General features: G+C 50.5%; 1 protein-coding gene across 1 annotated transcript in view; it reads right to left on the bottom strand.

Annotated features, from left to right (window-relative positions):
* SH3D21 (SH3 domain containing 21) overlaps window positions 1-17,240 on the bottom strand; it is a 34,202-nt gene that overhangs the window by 14,421 nt on the left and 2,541 nt on the right. The window contains exons 3-11 of the mRNA XM_060258601.1: window positions 11,155-11,215; window positions 10,003-10,127; window positions 8,700-8,790; window positions 7,884-7,978; window positions 6,569-6,629; window positions 5,745-5,851; window positions 4,927-5,025; window positions 3,135-3,171; window positions 2,805-2,873 (exon numbers count right to left, since the gene is read on the bottom strand). Coding sequence (XP_060114584.1) covers window positions 2,805-2,873; window positions 3,135-3,171; window positions 4,927-5,025; window positions 5,745-5,851; window positions 6,569-6,629; window positions 7,884-7,978; window positions 8,700-8,790; window positions 10,003-10,127; window positions 11,155-11,215 — 745 coding nt within the window. The remainder of the gene's footprint in view (window positions 1-2,804; window positions 2,874-3,134; window positions 3,172-4,926; window positions 5,026-5,744; window positions 5,852-6,568; window positions 6,630-7,883; window positions 7,979-8,699; window positions 8,791-10,002; window positions 10,128-11,154; window positions 11,216-17,240) is intronic.

The following is a 17,240-nucleotide window of genomic DNA, read 5'->3' as shown; positions in this document are numbered from 1 at the left end:
TGGGGCGAGCAAAAAGTTCTCATCTTCCACAGTGAAGACAGAGGCAAAAAATGCATTCAGTTTCTCAGCCATTTCCCTATCCTCCTTCAGTAATCCTTTTACCCCATGGTCATCCAAGGGCCCCACTGCCTCCCTGGCTGGTTTCCTGCTTCTAATATATTTGAAGAAATTTTTATTGTTGGTCTTTATGTTTTTTGCAATATGCTCCTCATAGTCCCTTTTTGCCTGCCTGATCACAGTCTTGCATTTGATTTGCCACAGCCTGTGTTCCCTTTTATTAATCTCACTTGGACTGGTTTTCCACCACTTAAAGGAGTCCTTCTTACCTTTTACAGCTTCCATTACTTTGTTTGTTAACCATGCAGGTCTTTTCTTATACCTGTTTGTGCCTTTCCTAACTTGTGGTATGTATTTTATCTGAGCTTTTAGGGTTATAGTTTTAAATAGTCTCCAAGCTTCCCCAAGGGTTTTGACCGTATTTACCTTTCCTTTCAGTTTCCTCCTCACATGCCTCCTCATCTCAGAGAATTTACCCCTTTTAAAGTTAAACGTGGTTGTGGCAGTTTTTTTGGGCAACTCCCTATTATACAAACAGTGAAATCAATAACATTATGGTCACTGCTCCCAAGTGGCGCAATCACTTTTACATCTCTCACCAAGTCTTGGGCATTACTTAGGACCAAATCCAGGACCACCCCACCCCTAGTAGGTTCTGAGACCATCTGCTCCATAGCACAGTCATTGAGAGCATCAAGAAACTCAATCTCTTTCTCTCGACCAGAACACATATTGACCCAATCAATCTGCGGGTAGTTAAAATCACCTATTATGACACAGTTTGTACATTTAACCGCTATCTTTAAGGCTTCCATCATATTATAATCATCCTCTCTCTTTTGATTTGGTGGGCGATAACAAACTCCCATAGTTAAATTTCCTTTTGGGCCCTTTTATTTCAACCCAAAGCATTTCTAAAAGGGAATCTAATTCTCTGACCTCAGTCTTACTGGACCGTATATCCTCTCTGACATACAGAGCCACCCCACCTCCAACCCTTCCCTCCCTATCCTTCCGCTATAACTTATATCCAGGAATCACCGTGTCCCACTGATTCTCCTCATTCCACCAAGTTTCTGAAATTCCCACAATGTCTATGTTTTCTCCCAACACTAAGCATTCCAATTCACCAATTTTACTTCGAACACTTCTAGCATTTGCATACAAACATCTAAAATTTCCCAGGCAAGCTAGGCCCGCCACCTTCCTCCTGCTGCCTCGAGACTCTGGCAGACAGTCCATACTGTTTGTCACCATCACAGTGGACAACTCTGATCCGTTACCCAGTAGAAAAATAGCAGCCAACCCTTCATCTCTTTGAGACGAGTCCTCCCGAACCAGAGACATTTCATCTCCTGTCGGCTTTCCCCCAAGATTTAGTTTAAAAACTGCTCTGCCACCTTTTTGATTTTAAGCGCCAGCAGCCTGGTTCCATCCGGGGACAAGTGGAGACCGTCTCTTTTGTACAGCTCCCGCTTGTTCCAGAAAACATCCCAGTGCCTAACAAACTTAAATCCTTTCTCCTTACACCATCGTCACATCCACACATTAAGACTTCTAATTTGTGCCTGTCTCTCCTGCCCTGCACGTGGAACAGGTAGCACTTCTGAGAAGGCCACCTTGGAGGTCCTGGCCTTAAGTCTCCCGCCTAGCAGCCTACATTTTTCCTCCAGGACCTCACGACTGCATTTCCCCACATCATTGGTGCCAACATGCACCATGACCACAGGCTCCTCCCCAGCACTGTCTATCAGCCTATCTACTACATGCGTAATGTCCGCTACCTTCGCACCAGGCAAGCAAGTCACCATACGGTCAGTATGCGGTTTCGCCACCCAGCTGTCTACTTGCCTAAGCTTCGAATCACCAACTACCAACCCCCCCTTCCCCCTGCCCAGGGATGGTTCCTTGGCATGAAAGGATTCCCGCTCACCAACCGAAGAAGAGGTCCCTTCTGAGGGCGCATTCCCCTTATCCTCAGCACAGTGCCCTGTTCCCTCTTGACTCTCACGCTCTCTGGCAGCAACGGGGCTGCTATGTTCAGAGCGGGGCTCATCTAATACACCCCCGAGAATCTTCCCCAAGTGCCTAACTGACCGTCTCTGCTTCTCCAGGGCAGTCCTCTTTAAATGCTGTTTGTTTAAGTGGCTCCCCTTCTGTGTTACATTGGTAACTGTATGAACAGTATTAATAATCATATTCTATGTAGTTTATTCCTGTATCAGTTTTATTTTAATTTCTGTTCGTTCCAATAATAATTGTAATGAGATGAAGATTCTCTAAAAGAAACATGCTCTTGAATCCAGAACACATGTTGTCACTCAATCCAAATAGTGAAATAAATTTAAAAATATTGTTTTCATCCCCTCTGTCAGTTGATATCTACAGGGGCTGCTCCAAGCAACAAGGTGACTGTTGGGAAAAGTGTGTATAAAGGACTGTTGATTTGTATTAACATATTCTGAACTTATAAACAGCAGATTCTGCAACAACTTATGGAATAGTGGACTTTATTGCAGTAACTAAACATTGTAACAGTGTTTACTAGTTTTGTCTAGTCTCTGGGTGGTGGCTGGTGATCTGGAATTACAACAAATCTCCAGGCGACAGATCAGTTCACTGAAGTCCCATTTCTCCCCTCCCCAAACCCCACCCTTCCCAGGCTTTGCCCCCCAAATCTTGAAGTATTTCCCAACCCAGAGCTGGCAACCCTACACTTTCCCCTCTTGCATGAAGCCCAGACTCACCTTTGTGGTCTCCAAGATGCCTTAAGTCCACTTTGCTGCCATGGAAGAGCTTCTTGGCTGACTTGGTAGCTTTAAAAGCGATATTTAAAAGAAGATTTGAAAGAGTCTGAGGAAGACACTCAGAGGCCTCAGCTTAACCTGAAGCACAAACACACAAAACAACAAAAACCCTTCCCTGGTCCACAGCAAATATTGTGTCCATCTCTCTTCCCACTCTGCAAATATGAAACCAGGAACCAAGTTCAAGTCAATGTCCAATGCAAGGTCTTGGAGGACTTGAGTTGCAAGTTTGAATGTCAGTGGCCCGAGACAGACCAGACTGCTACTCACCAGAGTTTTTGCTCCTGGCTGGCACTTGGGATTTGATCTACAGAAAGACAAGAGTCAAGTGACCAAAAGAAATTGGGCTGCTGAATGTCCCTGGACAGCAATACAGGATAGGCCGGGGGTGGCCAAACTGCAGCTCAGGAGCCACATGTGGCTCTTTCACACATATTGTGTGGCTCTTGAAGCCCCCACCACCCCATCGGCCAGCTTGGAGAAGGCATTTGTCTCTTTAAATCAATTCTCCAAGCCAAGCCAGCCAGCAGCTTGCAAAATACATTTAATCCATGTCTCCCTCCCTCTCTCTTTACCTGCCTTCGTTCCTTCCTTCTTGTCTTGCAGCTTTCAAACATCTGACATTTATGTCTTGTGGCTCTCAAACATCTGACATTTATTCTTTGTGGCTCTTATGTTAAGCAAGTTTGGCCAGCGCTGGGATAGGCTGTGCCATTTTCACTTCTGCACAGTTTAGAAAGTGACGATGGAATACAGCTAGACCAAATCAAGGGAGGGAACCCACAACACACAACTGCCTTTGGCAGGGCCACCTATGCCCCTCAAAGATGCTTGGAGAAGCATAACTCCAGAGGAGAGACCTTTCTGCCTTCCTGCCACTCCCAGCACTCTGAGATGTTAAGAAGCCTCTATGGAAGAGAAGACTTGGCCAGCTGCCTAGAAAGTGGCCTTTTAACCGTTGGTAGACTGCAAATCTCAAGCAATTCTTCTATTCACCCATATGGCAAGAAGCCCACTTGCTAAGAACATAAGAGAAGCCATGTTGGATCAGGCCAATGGCCTATCCAGTCCAACGCTCTGTGTCACACAGTGGCCAAAAACCCAGGTGCCATCAGGAGGTCCATCAGTGGGGCCAGGACACTAGAACCCCTCCCACTGTTGCCGCCCACTCAAGCACCAAGAATATAGAGCTTCACTGCCCCAGAAAGAGAGTTCCAACAATACACTGTGGCTAATAGCCACTGATGGGCCTCTGCTCCATATGTTTATTCAATCTCCTCTTGAAGCTGGCTATGCTTGCAGCCACTACCACCACCTGTGGCAGTGAATTCCACATGTTAATCACCCTTTGGATGAAGTAGTACTTCGTTTTATCCATTCTAACCCAACTGCGCAGCAATTTTATTGAGTGCCCACGAGTTCTTGTATTGTGAGAAAGGGAGAAAAGTACTTCTTTCTCTACCTTCTCTATCCCATGCATAATCTTGTAAACCTCTATCATGTCACCCAATGTTTCTCCAAGCTAAAGAGCCCATAGTGAAACTATTCTCACACTTTAATCATTCTAGTTGCCCTTTTCTGCATTTTTTCCAATGCTATAATATCTTTTTTGAGGTGCGGTAACCAGAACTGTACACAGTACTCCAAATGAGGTAGCACCATCTACAGGGGCAGTATGATACTGGCTGTCTGATTTATTTTCAATTCCCTTCCTAATAATTCCCAGCATAGTGTTAGCCTTTTTTATTGCATAGCGTCTCAACATTTTCAGTGAGTTATCTACCATAACTTCAAGATCTCTCTCTTGGTCAGTGTCTGCCAGTTCACACCCCATCAACTTGTATTTATAGTTAGGATTTTTGGCCCCAATGTGCATGACCTTGCACTTGGCTACATTGAACCTCGTTTTCCATGTTGACGCCCACTCGCCCAGCCTCAACAGATCCCTTTGGAGTGCTTCACAATCCTCTCTGGTTCTCACCACCCAGAACAATTTAGTGTCATCTGCAAGCTTAGCTCTGCTTCTATCCGCCCCACCCCCAAGCCAGAACAGTCCTCTCACCTCAGGTGGCATTTGGGGCAAAGGCATGACGAAGTTGTCAGGGAAGAGGCCCCTCTTGCCTTGGATCTGCCCTTCCCACCAACCCACATCCATGGTGTCCTGCAAGAGAAACAAGGAAATGGTCATCTCTGGCCAAGCTGGGACCAGTGCCCTCCTGGAAAGGGCTCCCAAGGGCCTGTCATCTCCTTTCTCATTCCCCAGCACAAGATCTTGCTGGGGGGGACTGACTGACTGGAACTCAAGGATGAAGGGCTTTCTTAACCTTAAGCTGGAAGCTACAGTCTCTTCCCAGCAGACAAATGGACATACATGCACACCCTTCCCTGGGCCACTGCAAATGTTTTGTCCATCTCTCTTCCCACCTGCAAACCTCAAGTCTTAAGAGCTGAGCCAGACCAGACACTGAAGGATGCAGGACTGGACCTCCAGAAGGAAGACATGTTAGGCAGAGCTTTTTTGTAGAAAAAGCCCTGCAGGAACTTATTTGCATATTAGGCCACACCCCCTGACACCAAGCCAGTCAGAATTGCATTCCTGAGTTTTCCTGCTGGAAAAAAAAGTGGAAAGTGTCACACTACGAAGATTTCAAACTGGCGTGATTCACCTTTTTAAGAGAGGATTGATACTTTGACTAAGTGATGGGGGTTCCATCTTCCCCTCAATGGGAAGAACTTTTGCTTTCTACATCTGATGCTGCCCTCTTAAGTGTTCTTGAAACTCTGAGCTGAGATGCAGCTCTTGGACCTCAGGGGGGAATTGTACCACCCTAATGAGGTCCCCTGCCACCCTTTCCCACCCCACCCCCTGCCAACGCTTACCTTGTTCAGCAAGAGAACCAAGTCACCCTTCTTGAGCAGCAGCTCATCTTCATGCTCTGGCTCATAATCAAACATGACTCGGCAATAGAGAGGTGAGTTACCTGCAGCAGGAAGAAACCAGAGGGACATCCTCATTCACACCTGCCAGATATTCAACTCTGGGACTCCAAGGCTTCTCAGAAATGCACAGCAGTAATACCCCCCACAGCCCTACCAGAGACAAGCCTATAAATAGTTACCCCCTTCCCAATTGTTAGCAAACCACAATCCCCTACAGATTCCAGGCATTGCACCCCTTGATTTGACTTGGATAGAGCAAGCAAAACCAATCTTATCAGATTTTGGGACCTGAGCTGGATCAGTGTCAGTATTTGGATAGGAAACCACCTGCTATACAGAGTCAGGCAATGGCAAACCACCTCTGCCCATCCCTTGCCTTGAAAGTCCCACAGGGTCACTGTAAATCAGGTGTGACTTGACAGCACTTCACACACACACAATTGGACTTGTACCCAGCCTCTTTCTCCCCTCCCCCCCACAAGGCACAGAGCAAGAGGGCTTCTAGTGTCCTGGTCCCACTGATGGGCCTCCTGATGGCACCTGGGTTTTTTAGCCACTGTGTGACACAGAGTGTTGGACTGGATGGGCCATTGGTCTGATCCAACACGGCTTCTCTTATGTTCTTAAACGGCCTTAATACAATGACTGGAGTGCAGAAAAGGGGGTGCTGCCTCAGTTCCTTCTTCCAGCCCCCCAAAGTCAATGGTCCCCTGAACAAAGTCAGCCCCCCAACAGCACATAGGGAGTTTCTGACCCTCACTCACAGGTTTGTTGCGTCTGGGGCTTCTGAACTGGTGGAACGGGCTTCTCCATCACCGTCTCTGGCTGCAGTGAGAATCAGACAGCACAGATAGGAAGAGACAAGAAGGTCGTCCATGTTAATCTGAACAATCCAATGAAGGATGCCAGAGACAATAGTCATTGAAATATGGTGTTGGAGGAGGGTTCTATAAATACCATAGACCAGGGGTCCCCAACCCCTGGACCGGGGACCAGTACCGGGCCGTGGTCTGTTTGCAATGGGCCTCGCCAGCCCACCCCCCCTGCAGCCTTGCCACCTCCCCATGGCGCCTCCTTCTCCCGTTTTCACCATTTAAGGCTGGGGAAGGGACGGTGAAGTGCCTTCCAGGCCGTCCTCCCCCACATCAATCAGCTAATCCCACAGCAGCTACGAGGGACGCTGGCCTTGCCTCTGTCCTGGGGGAGGTTGGCCTGGGAGGAGCTTCACGGCCCCTTCCCCAGCCTTAAAATGGTGAAAATGTTGCAGGGGGGGGGAGGCGGCAAGGCTGCGTGGGAGGGGAAGGATAGATAGGAAAACGGGAGGAGAAGGATAGATCCAAGTGGGCAGCCGTGTTGGTATGAAGCAGTAGAACAAAGTTGGAGTCAAGTTGCACCCTTAAGAGGTGGTGAGGCTGCACGGGGTGGGGAGGGAGGAAGAAACACGGAAAGGAGGCGGCAAGGCTGTGGGGGGGTGAAGGAGGGAAGAGGAAACGGGAGAGGGAAACTGGGGGGGGGAGGAGATGCCGTGGGGGGAGGGGTGGCCAAATTGGGTGCCCCAGCCCCCCACTCTACCGGCCTTGGGGCCACAGTTGGTGGGCTGGCCCTGGGGCCAAAAAGATTGGGACCACTGCCATAGATCACCAAAAAGATATAAGTGGGTTCTAAAGCAAGTTAAACCTAAATTCTCCTTAGAAGCTAAAAGGACTAAACTGAGGTTTGGTCACATAATGAGAAGAAAAATTGGAAAAGAGAAATCATGCCAGGAGAAGTTGAAAGCAGCAGGAAAAGAGGGAGACCTAACATGAGATGGATTGACTCTATAAAGGAAGCCTTCCGTTTGCAAGACCTGAGCAAGGCTGATAGGACTTGTGGGGTGAGATTAAATCTGTAAAGCAGAAGTAATTTAGTGGCCTATAACACAGGAAGCAGAGCATGCAGGACCCAGTCTGCCCTGCAGAGGGCAGCAAAACTACACAGTTGCCACGTAGCCCTGCAAATTGCTCCCTGAATGGGTACAAGGGAACCTGAACAAACATTCCCTCTCCCCAGCCAGGCCACCCTGCTCCCGCCTCTGCTCACCTTCACAGCCTCCGTCTCGGTCAGCATGAATGTCTCATCTGTTACTTTGGGCCGTTGTTTCCCTGCCCCCAGTTTGGGCTCTAGGAAGACTGGCTCTGTTGTTGACCAAGTTCCAGGGAGGAAGAGAGAAAATTAGGCTTTACACCATGCCCTCCCTCTCAGCTTTGCTTTGCCCCGCAAGGGGACTCACCCGGAGCAAAGACATCCAGGGCCGGCCCTGCCACTAGTCAAACTAGGCTATCACCTAGGGCGCCTGCCTTCTGGGGGTGCCAGATCAGGTCCTCCCATGTGACTTGGTGACATTATCAGAGGGGGGGCACTAGAAGTTAGCATTGCCTAGGGTGCCAGACAGTCCAGGGTCAGCCCTGAAGACACCCCTAATGTATGACCCTTCTCAGCCCTGCTCTCACATCCCATAGGGGTGCCAACTAATGCCCCCTCTAAGTCTAAGCTGTGGAGTCTTGTGAGTAAGAAATTCTACTTTGTGAGCTACTGGCAATAAAGTTGTGAGCCACTGCATAAATTAGTTTGTCTGGGGCTGTTTTTCCTGAGCTAAAACAAAAATGTGTAAACCAGAGCCTAAAAAACTGAGCTAGTTCACACAAACTCAGCGTAGAAGGAACATCGTTGCCAACTTTGGGTTGGGAATTTCCTGGAGATTTGCAGGTAGACTCTGGGGAGGGTGGGATTTGGGGAGAGGTGGAGTCTCAGCAAGGTACAGTACCCAAGAGCCCACCCTCCAGCCATTTTTCTCCAGGGAACGCTTTTCTGTAGCCTGGAGATCCGTTGTGGTTCTGCAAGATCCACAGGCCCCACCTGGAGGCTGGCTGCCCAGTTCTTGCACGAAGTTGGAGGGGAAGGCTCCCAATTTCCCGCTCTTCTTGCCCAGCCACCAGCCATCCTCAATCTGCAAAGAAAGGAAAGGTGGTCCTTGCAGAGTCCTATAGCTAGTTCTGGGGCAACCTAACAGGGCTTAGGACTCCACACACACCCCCACCCCCAGCCACGCGCCCGCCAAAGCAACAGTTCCCAAGATCCTTTGGAGAAAGCTGACCATGGAGTTATTCTCCAAACCCCTCTGGCTTTGTTGAACATGTCTTGAACAGTTGGGGCTACATGTGGGGGCATGAGAAATGGCCCCTCCTGTTCAATGATTGAAGTGACCCAATATGTTTCTTAATTCCCCACTTTTGGGGAGTGTCATACATACATAATTTATTTCTGCAGTCATTGAGCAGATACATCAAAAAGGAACAAAAGTTCTCATATCTTGGGGAGTGTCAGTCACAACACTTCCAGTAAAAGAGCCATGCTCCATGTTGGGGTGGGGAGCATCTGTGCAGAAGTGATGTGAGCTGACCAAATGGCCCAGGCTAGTGCAGTCTTGTCAGACCTCGGAAGCAAAGCAGTGTCTGCCCAAGTTAGTACTTGGATGGGACTCGCAAGGCTTTCTTTGTAGCAGGATCTCCTCTGCATATTAGGCCACACACCCCTGATGGAGCCAATCCTCCAAGAGCTTACAGGACTCTTCGTATCGGGCCTACTGTAAGCTCCAGGAGAATTGTTACATCAGGGGTGTGTGATCTAATACGCAAAGGAGTTCCTGCTACAAAAAAAGCCATGGGGGAGACACCAAGAAAATGCAGAGGCACTCTGCAAACATGCCTTGAAAACCCTATGGGGTTGGGGTCACTGGAAGTCAGCAGCACTTTGACGGCACTTTACACACACAGTGTACAAACGGAGGAAGAGTTTTGTAGCCCTTTTGGCAGAAGCGTTGCCCTCCCGTTTGCAGAAGGCTACATGTTTGACAAGGAGAGTTATGAGCGGAGGGACAGACAGCTTCCCCAGGCCAAACACTGGATCCCTGGGGGTGAAGGAAAGACCTGCTCTTGGATGCCACAAAGGGGAGGTCATGAGGGTAAAGATGCTGCCTGGGCCGGCCAGCAACGCAAGCACCCATGGGTTGCATCTCTCCTGATCCCTCTGTATATTTTATGTTGCTAGCCGCCTTGAGTCTTTGCAGAATGGGCGGGATATAAATCTAACTTAAATCAATCAATCAATCTCTGCCTCCTCCTCCTCTGCAGTCACACAACCTGAGGCTGCCCTGCCTCACCTCCTCCAAGATCTGCACCAGCTCTCCGGGGCACAATTCCAGCTCATCTTCCTTGGCAGGCGTATACGGGAAGGTGACCTGGCACCAGCGCTGCTTCGGCAGGGGCTGCTTTTTCACAGCATGGACTACGGAAGGGAGAAACACAGAAGGTGCCACAGCAGTAGGAAGTGCTGAGCTCAAGGCATTGAAACAGAGCTTGGGAAAGGACACGTCATCTTGACTTATGCTCCTCTGAGCTGCACTGCAGCCCCTGTGGCTACAATAGCACCCGAAGCTGGAAGTCCAGAGATTGTAGCTCAGGGAAGAGACTCTCCAGGGTCTCCAAGGAAGAACTATCCCCCTCTCAAGAGCCCAGTCCCTGGGGTCTTCAGGGAAAGCCAGATCAGCTTCAGATAGAGTTGCCAATCCCCAGGTGGGGGTAGGGGATCCCCTGGTTTGGAGGCCCTCCCCCTGCTTCAGGGTCGTCAGAAAGTGTGTGTGTCTGCTGGGCACTCCATTATTCCCTATGGAGATTGATTCTCATAGGAGATAATGGAGAATTGATCTGTGGGGGGAGGGCTGTTTTTTGAGGTAGAGGCAGCAAACTTGCAGCATAGCATCCAGTGCCTCTCCTCAAAACACCCAAGTTTCAAAAAGATTGGACCAGGGAGCCCAATTCTATGAGCCCCCAAAGAAGGTGTCCCCATCCTTCGTTATTTCCAACGGACGGAAGTCATTTAAAAGGAAATCATCCCTTTTCATGTGATGGCCAGAACTCCCTTTGGAGCTCAATTATGCACGTCACAACCTTGCTCCTGGCTCTACCCCCAAAGCCTCCAGATATTTCTTGAATTGGACCTGGCAACTCTAGCTTCAGATGGGTTTGAACCAGCAGCTCAGCAGAGTTGTAGTCCTAAAACATTAACAGATGAAAAGGGAACTTCTTCCACTCCTAGCACCCTTTTTGCACGTAACATATATCTGCCCCAGTTCAACAAAACTCCAGAACATATGCTACGTTATATACATCATCCTGTAACTTATTGCTTTGCTTCCATCATTTTAAAACAAATGTTTTCTATGCCTTCTGGTCACATCCCAAGGCAATTTTGTCCCCCGTGGTTCTTCCCTTTGAAGCTGCAGGGCTGACGGCATCTGCACCCCACCTCTTACCACTGCGGACGGATCGGGGACACCGCTGGGAGCCATCTGCTCGGAGACTTGCTGGGATTTCCTGGGACAGGGGGAAAAGAGCAACAGGGGGGCTAGGAGCAGAAGCAGGCCTGAGGAGGGAAGAAGAGACCCTGCCCCCCAAGCACATCTGGGTGCCCCCAACCTTCTGAGGGCACCTTTTCCATGGCACTCCCTCCCAGACTGCTTGCCAAATGCCAGCTCCGATGATCTTTCGCCACCAGGTAAGAATCTGGATGGCTCTTCCCTTTGAAGCTGGAGGGGAAGCAATGAACTTGGCCACTGCTTTCACTTGCTTCCCTGTTGTTTTTTGATTGGGCTTTGAGCCAGCCATCCTGAGAACTCTAATGAGTTGGCAAGACACCAAGGAGGGCTGCCAGGGAGTGTCTGCTCTTTTAATCTGGGGAAAAGGGAGTTTTGGCAGACACTGGAGGGCAGAGAAAAGCTGCTCCAGCCAAAATTCCCTTTGGGCTCCAGAGAAAAGCTGCTCCAGCTAAAATTCCCTCCCAGGCACAAGGAAGCCCCAGCACCACCGCACAGAACCAAATGCAGCTGGGGGTAGAAAGACCGGAGATCCCACACAGCCGCTGCCAGTCTGAGTAGACAATACTGACTTTGATGGACCGAGGGTCTGATTCAGTATAAGGCAGCTTCATACGTTCAACAGACCAAGAGGAAAGTCTTGGAGAGAACTGCACTTGTACCACCACCCTCTCTGTTTCTCTCCTCTGTGCTGCCCACCATCCTTTCACCCCAGCCATCTCTCCCACACACACCCCTCCAGACTAGCATGCTAGAGCTGGAGTTATGTACCAGGCAACAGAGATCGAGGAAGGCTAGGAAACAGCTGAAACATCCTGATACAGCTGGTCCCCATTACAAGTACGCAACAGCCCAGCCCAACAGCATAATTCTGGGAAAGGAACTCAGGAGGCCAGGGGCTCAGCTTCATCCTGCTCCTGCTAACTGACTCAGGGATGGGAAATTCCTGGAGATGAGAGGAATGGAGCCTGGGGAGGCAAGGACCTCAACAGATGATGATGCCCTAGAGTCCACCCTTCAAAGCAGCCATTTCCCCCAGGGCTACTGGTCTCTGAAGTATGAAAAAGTGAGCAGTGACTCACAAAAGCTCATCCTCTGCCTCAAACTTTGCTAGTCTTTAAGGTGCTCCTGGACTCTTGCTCTTTTCTGCTGCTACCAGCAGGCTAACACAGCTACCTGTCTTGATCTGTCTCAGAGATGTTGTAATGCCAGATCTCCAGCCCCCACATGGAGGTTGGCAACCCTCCTCTTTGCTAAATTTTAACTCAGCCATTGCCATTTCCTTTCAAGACCATCCAGGGCTCCTGTGGGACCTCTCTACTCTTGAATTCACTAGAAGGACCCCAATGAAGAGGAGACAGCCCAGGAATCCTGAATTTCTCCCTCAGGGAAATTAAGCAGCCACCTCTTAGGCCAAACCCAAGAGGCCAGAGAGAACTCAGCCTACACTCAAGGCACCCTGGCAATAGGAAGGGCTGGAAAATATCTAAAACCCTACTCCAATAAAGCTCCCACCTTTACCTGGCGAAGAAAACCCTGCCTCCGGGCCAGAACTGCCATTCTAGAGAGCAGGAGAGGAAGGCCAAGAAAGAGCAAGTGCATGAATGTCAAACATATAGGTGAGGGCTGGGGTGTGGCCTTAAGAGGACACTCCCCCTTGGAAGCAGGTCTAAATACTTAGGGCTTCTCTTTCCTCCCGGGGGTAGCTTGAGAATTTGTAGTTCAGAGTGGCAATGAGGCTGAACTAACAAGCACTCACAAGGTCCTCACAAAATCCCATTTTACAGAGTTCCTTGAGGGAAGCCATGTCAGGTCAGTTCAAAACTAGTTTAACAATTTGAATAGTCTTAATTTAAAAATAATTAAGAAAAAAACAAAGTTGAGGTTCTCCAAATGGGTTGTCAGTGCAGAAAAACCAGGCTGAATTCAGGTTCAGAGTCTGCCCATGATTTTTAAAACTGCCAGCTCCATGTTGGAAAATTCCTGGAGATTTGGGGGGGGTGGAGCCTAGAGAGGGCTGGGTTGGGGAAGGGAGAGACCTTAGTGGAAGATAATGCCATAAAGTCCACCCTCCAAAGCAGCCATTTTCTTCAGAGCAACTGGCTTCTGTTACCTGGTGATTGGTTATAATTCCAGGCCCTACCTGGAGGCAACTCTATTAATTCAGTAAGCGGCTTTGGTAAAATCATTGCCTTTTGGCTCAGGGCAAACAAATATCTTGAACCAACCCAGGGAGGAAAGAAGGAGGGAGGGAAGGAGTGAGCTCGCTCTTCAGATGTTCTAGCCCAGCCAGCTACAGGAAGTAGTAACTAGGGTTGAGGTCCCCTCTGGCCACTAGCAGGGAATAGGGGGTTGGGTTGCTAGATCCAGGTTGGGAAACTCCTGCAGATTTGAGGATGGAGCCTGGGAAGAACAGGGACCTCTACTGGGGTACAATAGAGTCCACCCTCCAAAGCATCCATTTTCTCCAGGGGAACTAAACTCTATGATCTGAAGATAAGCTGTAATTCTAGAGAATCCCCAGGTCCCACCTAAACGATGTCATCCCCACAGCAGCCTGGGCAACAATACACACCTCCGTGCTGGGGTTTTGTGCAGGCCTGGCCCTGTATGTGCCCATTTACAACACAATCCGGGGGGGGAGTCTTTTGGGAGCAGATGAGCCGCTACGTAGGCGCAGGAAGGGTTTGCACCGACATACCACCGGCGCCGCCACAGCGGGGGGGGAGTTACGTGGACGGGGGGCCGCCCGAGCGCCGCTCCACCCAAGGACAGCGGCGCCTGAGGGCTGTGCCGGAGTGTGGGCGGAAGTGAGGCGGAGCACTGCGTTCAGGTGGAGGAGGGGGTGGGGTTGGGGGCACGGCCAGGCTTAGGCAGCTTCCTGAGCAGTTTGGCCCATGACATGTCCCCCCCGCGAGAAGCACAACATTACGGCAGCAAAAATAGTGACTTGTCCCATAGGCACTCGTTGAAACCAAAAACAAAGGTCACCTCCGCCGCTGTGGAAGCTCGCAAACCCCTTAGGGAGCGGCGTGATTGCCTTGCCAATACCCTCGCGCCTTGGGCTGACGAGCCCCCTCCCCAGCACCCAATCGCAGTCTCTCCCCTCCTAAAAATACTTCCGCTCTGGCCTCACACAACTCAATTGTTACGGAGAGGAATGCGTGGTGGGAAGATCTGCCGACGAGCTCCCGGCCATACAGACTTAGAGTGAGGGACAGGCAGGCACGTCGGTGACAGGTTTTGCACTGCACGATTGCTTTGACAGTATTTTTGACTTGCGAGGGGGAGAGAGAGGTCTCTCCCCGGGGCTAACTGCTCTTGTTTCCAGGTCTCCACAGGTTGCAGGCTCCCGGAGGCTCTGAATGAGAGGACTGTCGTCCATGGCTGGGTAAGTTTCACTGTCCTCTCCCCCCCAGCCTCCCCCTCCCGCTGTTCTCGACCACTTGGTGTGCGAGTGTCTCTGGCACTTGAACCAGGCAGTGGGCTCCGGCAGGGGGCATTTGCTGACCCTGGTCCCCTGTGCTGCCGCCTGCTCCCTTCTCTTGGTCTGCCCTCTGCCGCGTTCCCAACCCCTGGCAGGGTACAGGGTGTGTGTGTGACAGCTGCCCTGTTGCGAGGAGGTGGGTCAGAGACTGTCCCTTTAAGAAAGCGCCCAGCTGAAACGCAGCCTGCTCTTCCAGCCGCCCCCCTGCAGGTGCTCTTGATCTCTATCTCTGTTTTGCAGGTGGGACTCCAACACAGAGGCTTCCGCGTGTGCCGCTCCACTGCCCCCTCACTCCCTCAGCTGCTTTTGCCCTCCACTCTTATGGAGTCCCGCCCACGGCGAGACTGCCCAGTGCGCGCCAGGGAGACTGTTGCACTCTGTTGTGGAAAAATAAAGTCTGAGCTGTGCCCTTTGTTGTCTCTCCTGCTTGGCATCTGCTGCATGTTCCCTGGGCAACCCCCCCATCAGTGGCCTCTCCGAGGGAATGCCTGGGAGGGCAGGCAGACTTGGTTTGGGGGGGGGAATGGTCTATGAGCCACCACACTGCCCCTCGCTTGACTGGACGGGTGGGGAGTGCTGCCCCTTAGCCTGCCCTGGCTGACAGCCTACCCAACCCCACAGGGCTGTTGTGCACAGGGCAATAAGGGGGGGCTGATGAGTTGGACTCAGAGTTCTGCAGCTGATGCACTCACACTCTGAGTTCTGTGGCTCCCGAAGGAGGAGTTCCGTGCACATGGCAGGGGGCGCCAGGGCAACACAGGGGGTCTCTGGGTGGGGTGTGTGTCTGCTGCTGGGCTGCTCACTCCCATACACACATTCCAGCCACTGTCTATGACAGCGAACTCCTGCACTTGGTACTTCCTGCATGTCTGCCTGCCATTGGCAGAGTCTCTGACAGTGGGAGGGTGTGAGGGGATTGACGGCTTCTCCGTGGTCCTGTGCGGGCCTGTCTCCCCCACCCCCGCCTCGCCACCAAGCCAGGCTTCTTGTGCGCGCATGCCCAGCCTCACTCCTGTTCCTTCCCCATGTTAGTGGGACATCTCTCCTTTGCCTGTGATGGTCTGCCCATCATTGGTTCCGTCCTCTGTTTGGGGGCGGGTTGGGGATGGCTATCAGCCTCTCTGGGGCCACCTCTCCCCATCCCTGACTGTCATGAGCCGCAGCGCAAGTGCCAGGACTGGCCAATGGGGGGGGTGGGCTGGCCCTCCCCTCTGGCTACCTCCGCCTTCTTGTGTCTGTCTCCCTCACGGCAAGCTACGCCTCTCCGCTCCCCACATTTCAGCGTGCCGAAATCCTCAGGAAGTCTACTAGTGGCGCAGCAGCTACGCCACGGCCGGCCACCACTTATGTCTGGATTGGGCTGTTAGAGCCTCATTTAGATGCAGCCCTGCCTGCTCCCAGCTTGATCATTCTTCCAGGGGGTGGGCAAACATTGGCCAGAGGCTGGGTTCAGAAGAGGCACCAGCAGGACTTTGCTTGGTCTGTGCCGCTCTCCTGCTGGCCATGGTTTAAACAAAACATTCTCAGAGGTGTGGCTTTGCTCCGGAATGATTTGCATCTTTTGGCTATGAACTCCCCAGCTGAAGGCAAATAGCTGGTCAGTCCCTTCCTGGGGAGGAAGTCAAAGCAGCTGTAAGTAAAACTGTGGGGGAAGGACATGCAGAGCTTCCTTCTGGAAACTGAAGTCCTGACCTGGAGAACTCTACAGGGTAATGGTTAAGAGTGCTGGGCTAGGTCCTCTGGGAGAATCCCCACTCTGCTATAGAAGTTTGCTGGGGAGACACTGAGCCAGTCACAAATGCTCAGTCTAATTAGCTTTGCCAGTTCTGGGTTTGGAAATACATGGAGACTTGGGGGGTGGAGTCTTGGGAGGGGAGGCTCTTCAGTCATCTGGTCCACCTTCCAAAGTAGTTATTTTCTCCAGGGGAACTGATCTCTGTCACCAGGAGATCAGCTGTAATCGCGGGAGATCCGCAGCTGCTACCTGGAGGTTGCAACCAAAAAGGCAAAAAAGCCTCTATGTGATTGAAAGTCTCAATTACTCATGTTAAAGATGTATAAATGTATTGTAAATTTCTTAAAGTCACAAATGCATCAGTCATTAAATAATTTACAAAATGGGAAAACACATTTTAGGAACAGGTAACCTGAGACATACAGTAGTAATTTAAAAGGAACCAGTTCCAGTGGATTTTGCCATTTTTACACAGTAAACATCCAGTTGTAAAGTGTGTTATTTAGTGTGCGTGAACACACACTATGTCTAACCTATCTAGGGTTGACTCCAATGGCACCTTTAATGCCAACAAAGTTTTCTTTGGGGATAAGCAAAGATCTCTGAAGACAGAAGAAAACTTTGTTGGTCTTAAAGGTGCCACTGGACTCAGGCTTTATTCTGTTGCTTCAGACCAACATGACTACCTCACCTGACTCTACTTAGGGTTGCCAATCTCCAGGTACACAGCCAAAGGCATCCACATCAAGGGAAACCTCAATAATTTAAATGATTTATATAATGAAAAATTATTTGTAGTCAAAA

The sequence above is a fragment of the Heteronotia binoei genome, chromosome 17 (genome assembly GCF_032191835.1).
Source record: "Heteronotia binoei isolate CCM8104 ecotype False Entrance Well chromosome 17, APGP_CSIRO_Hbin_v1, whole genome shotgun sequence".
Classification (NCBI taxonomy): domain Eukaryota; kingdom Metazoa; phylum Chordata; class Lepidosauria; order Squamata; family Gekkonidae; genus Heteronotia; species Heteronotia binoei.
Note: the sequence above shows the minus strand (reverse complement) of the source record. Positions and strands in the feature narration are given on the sequence as shown.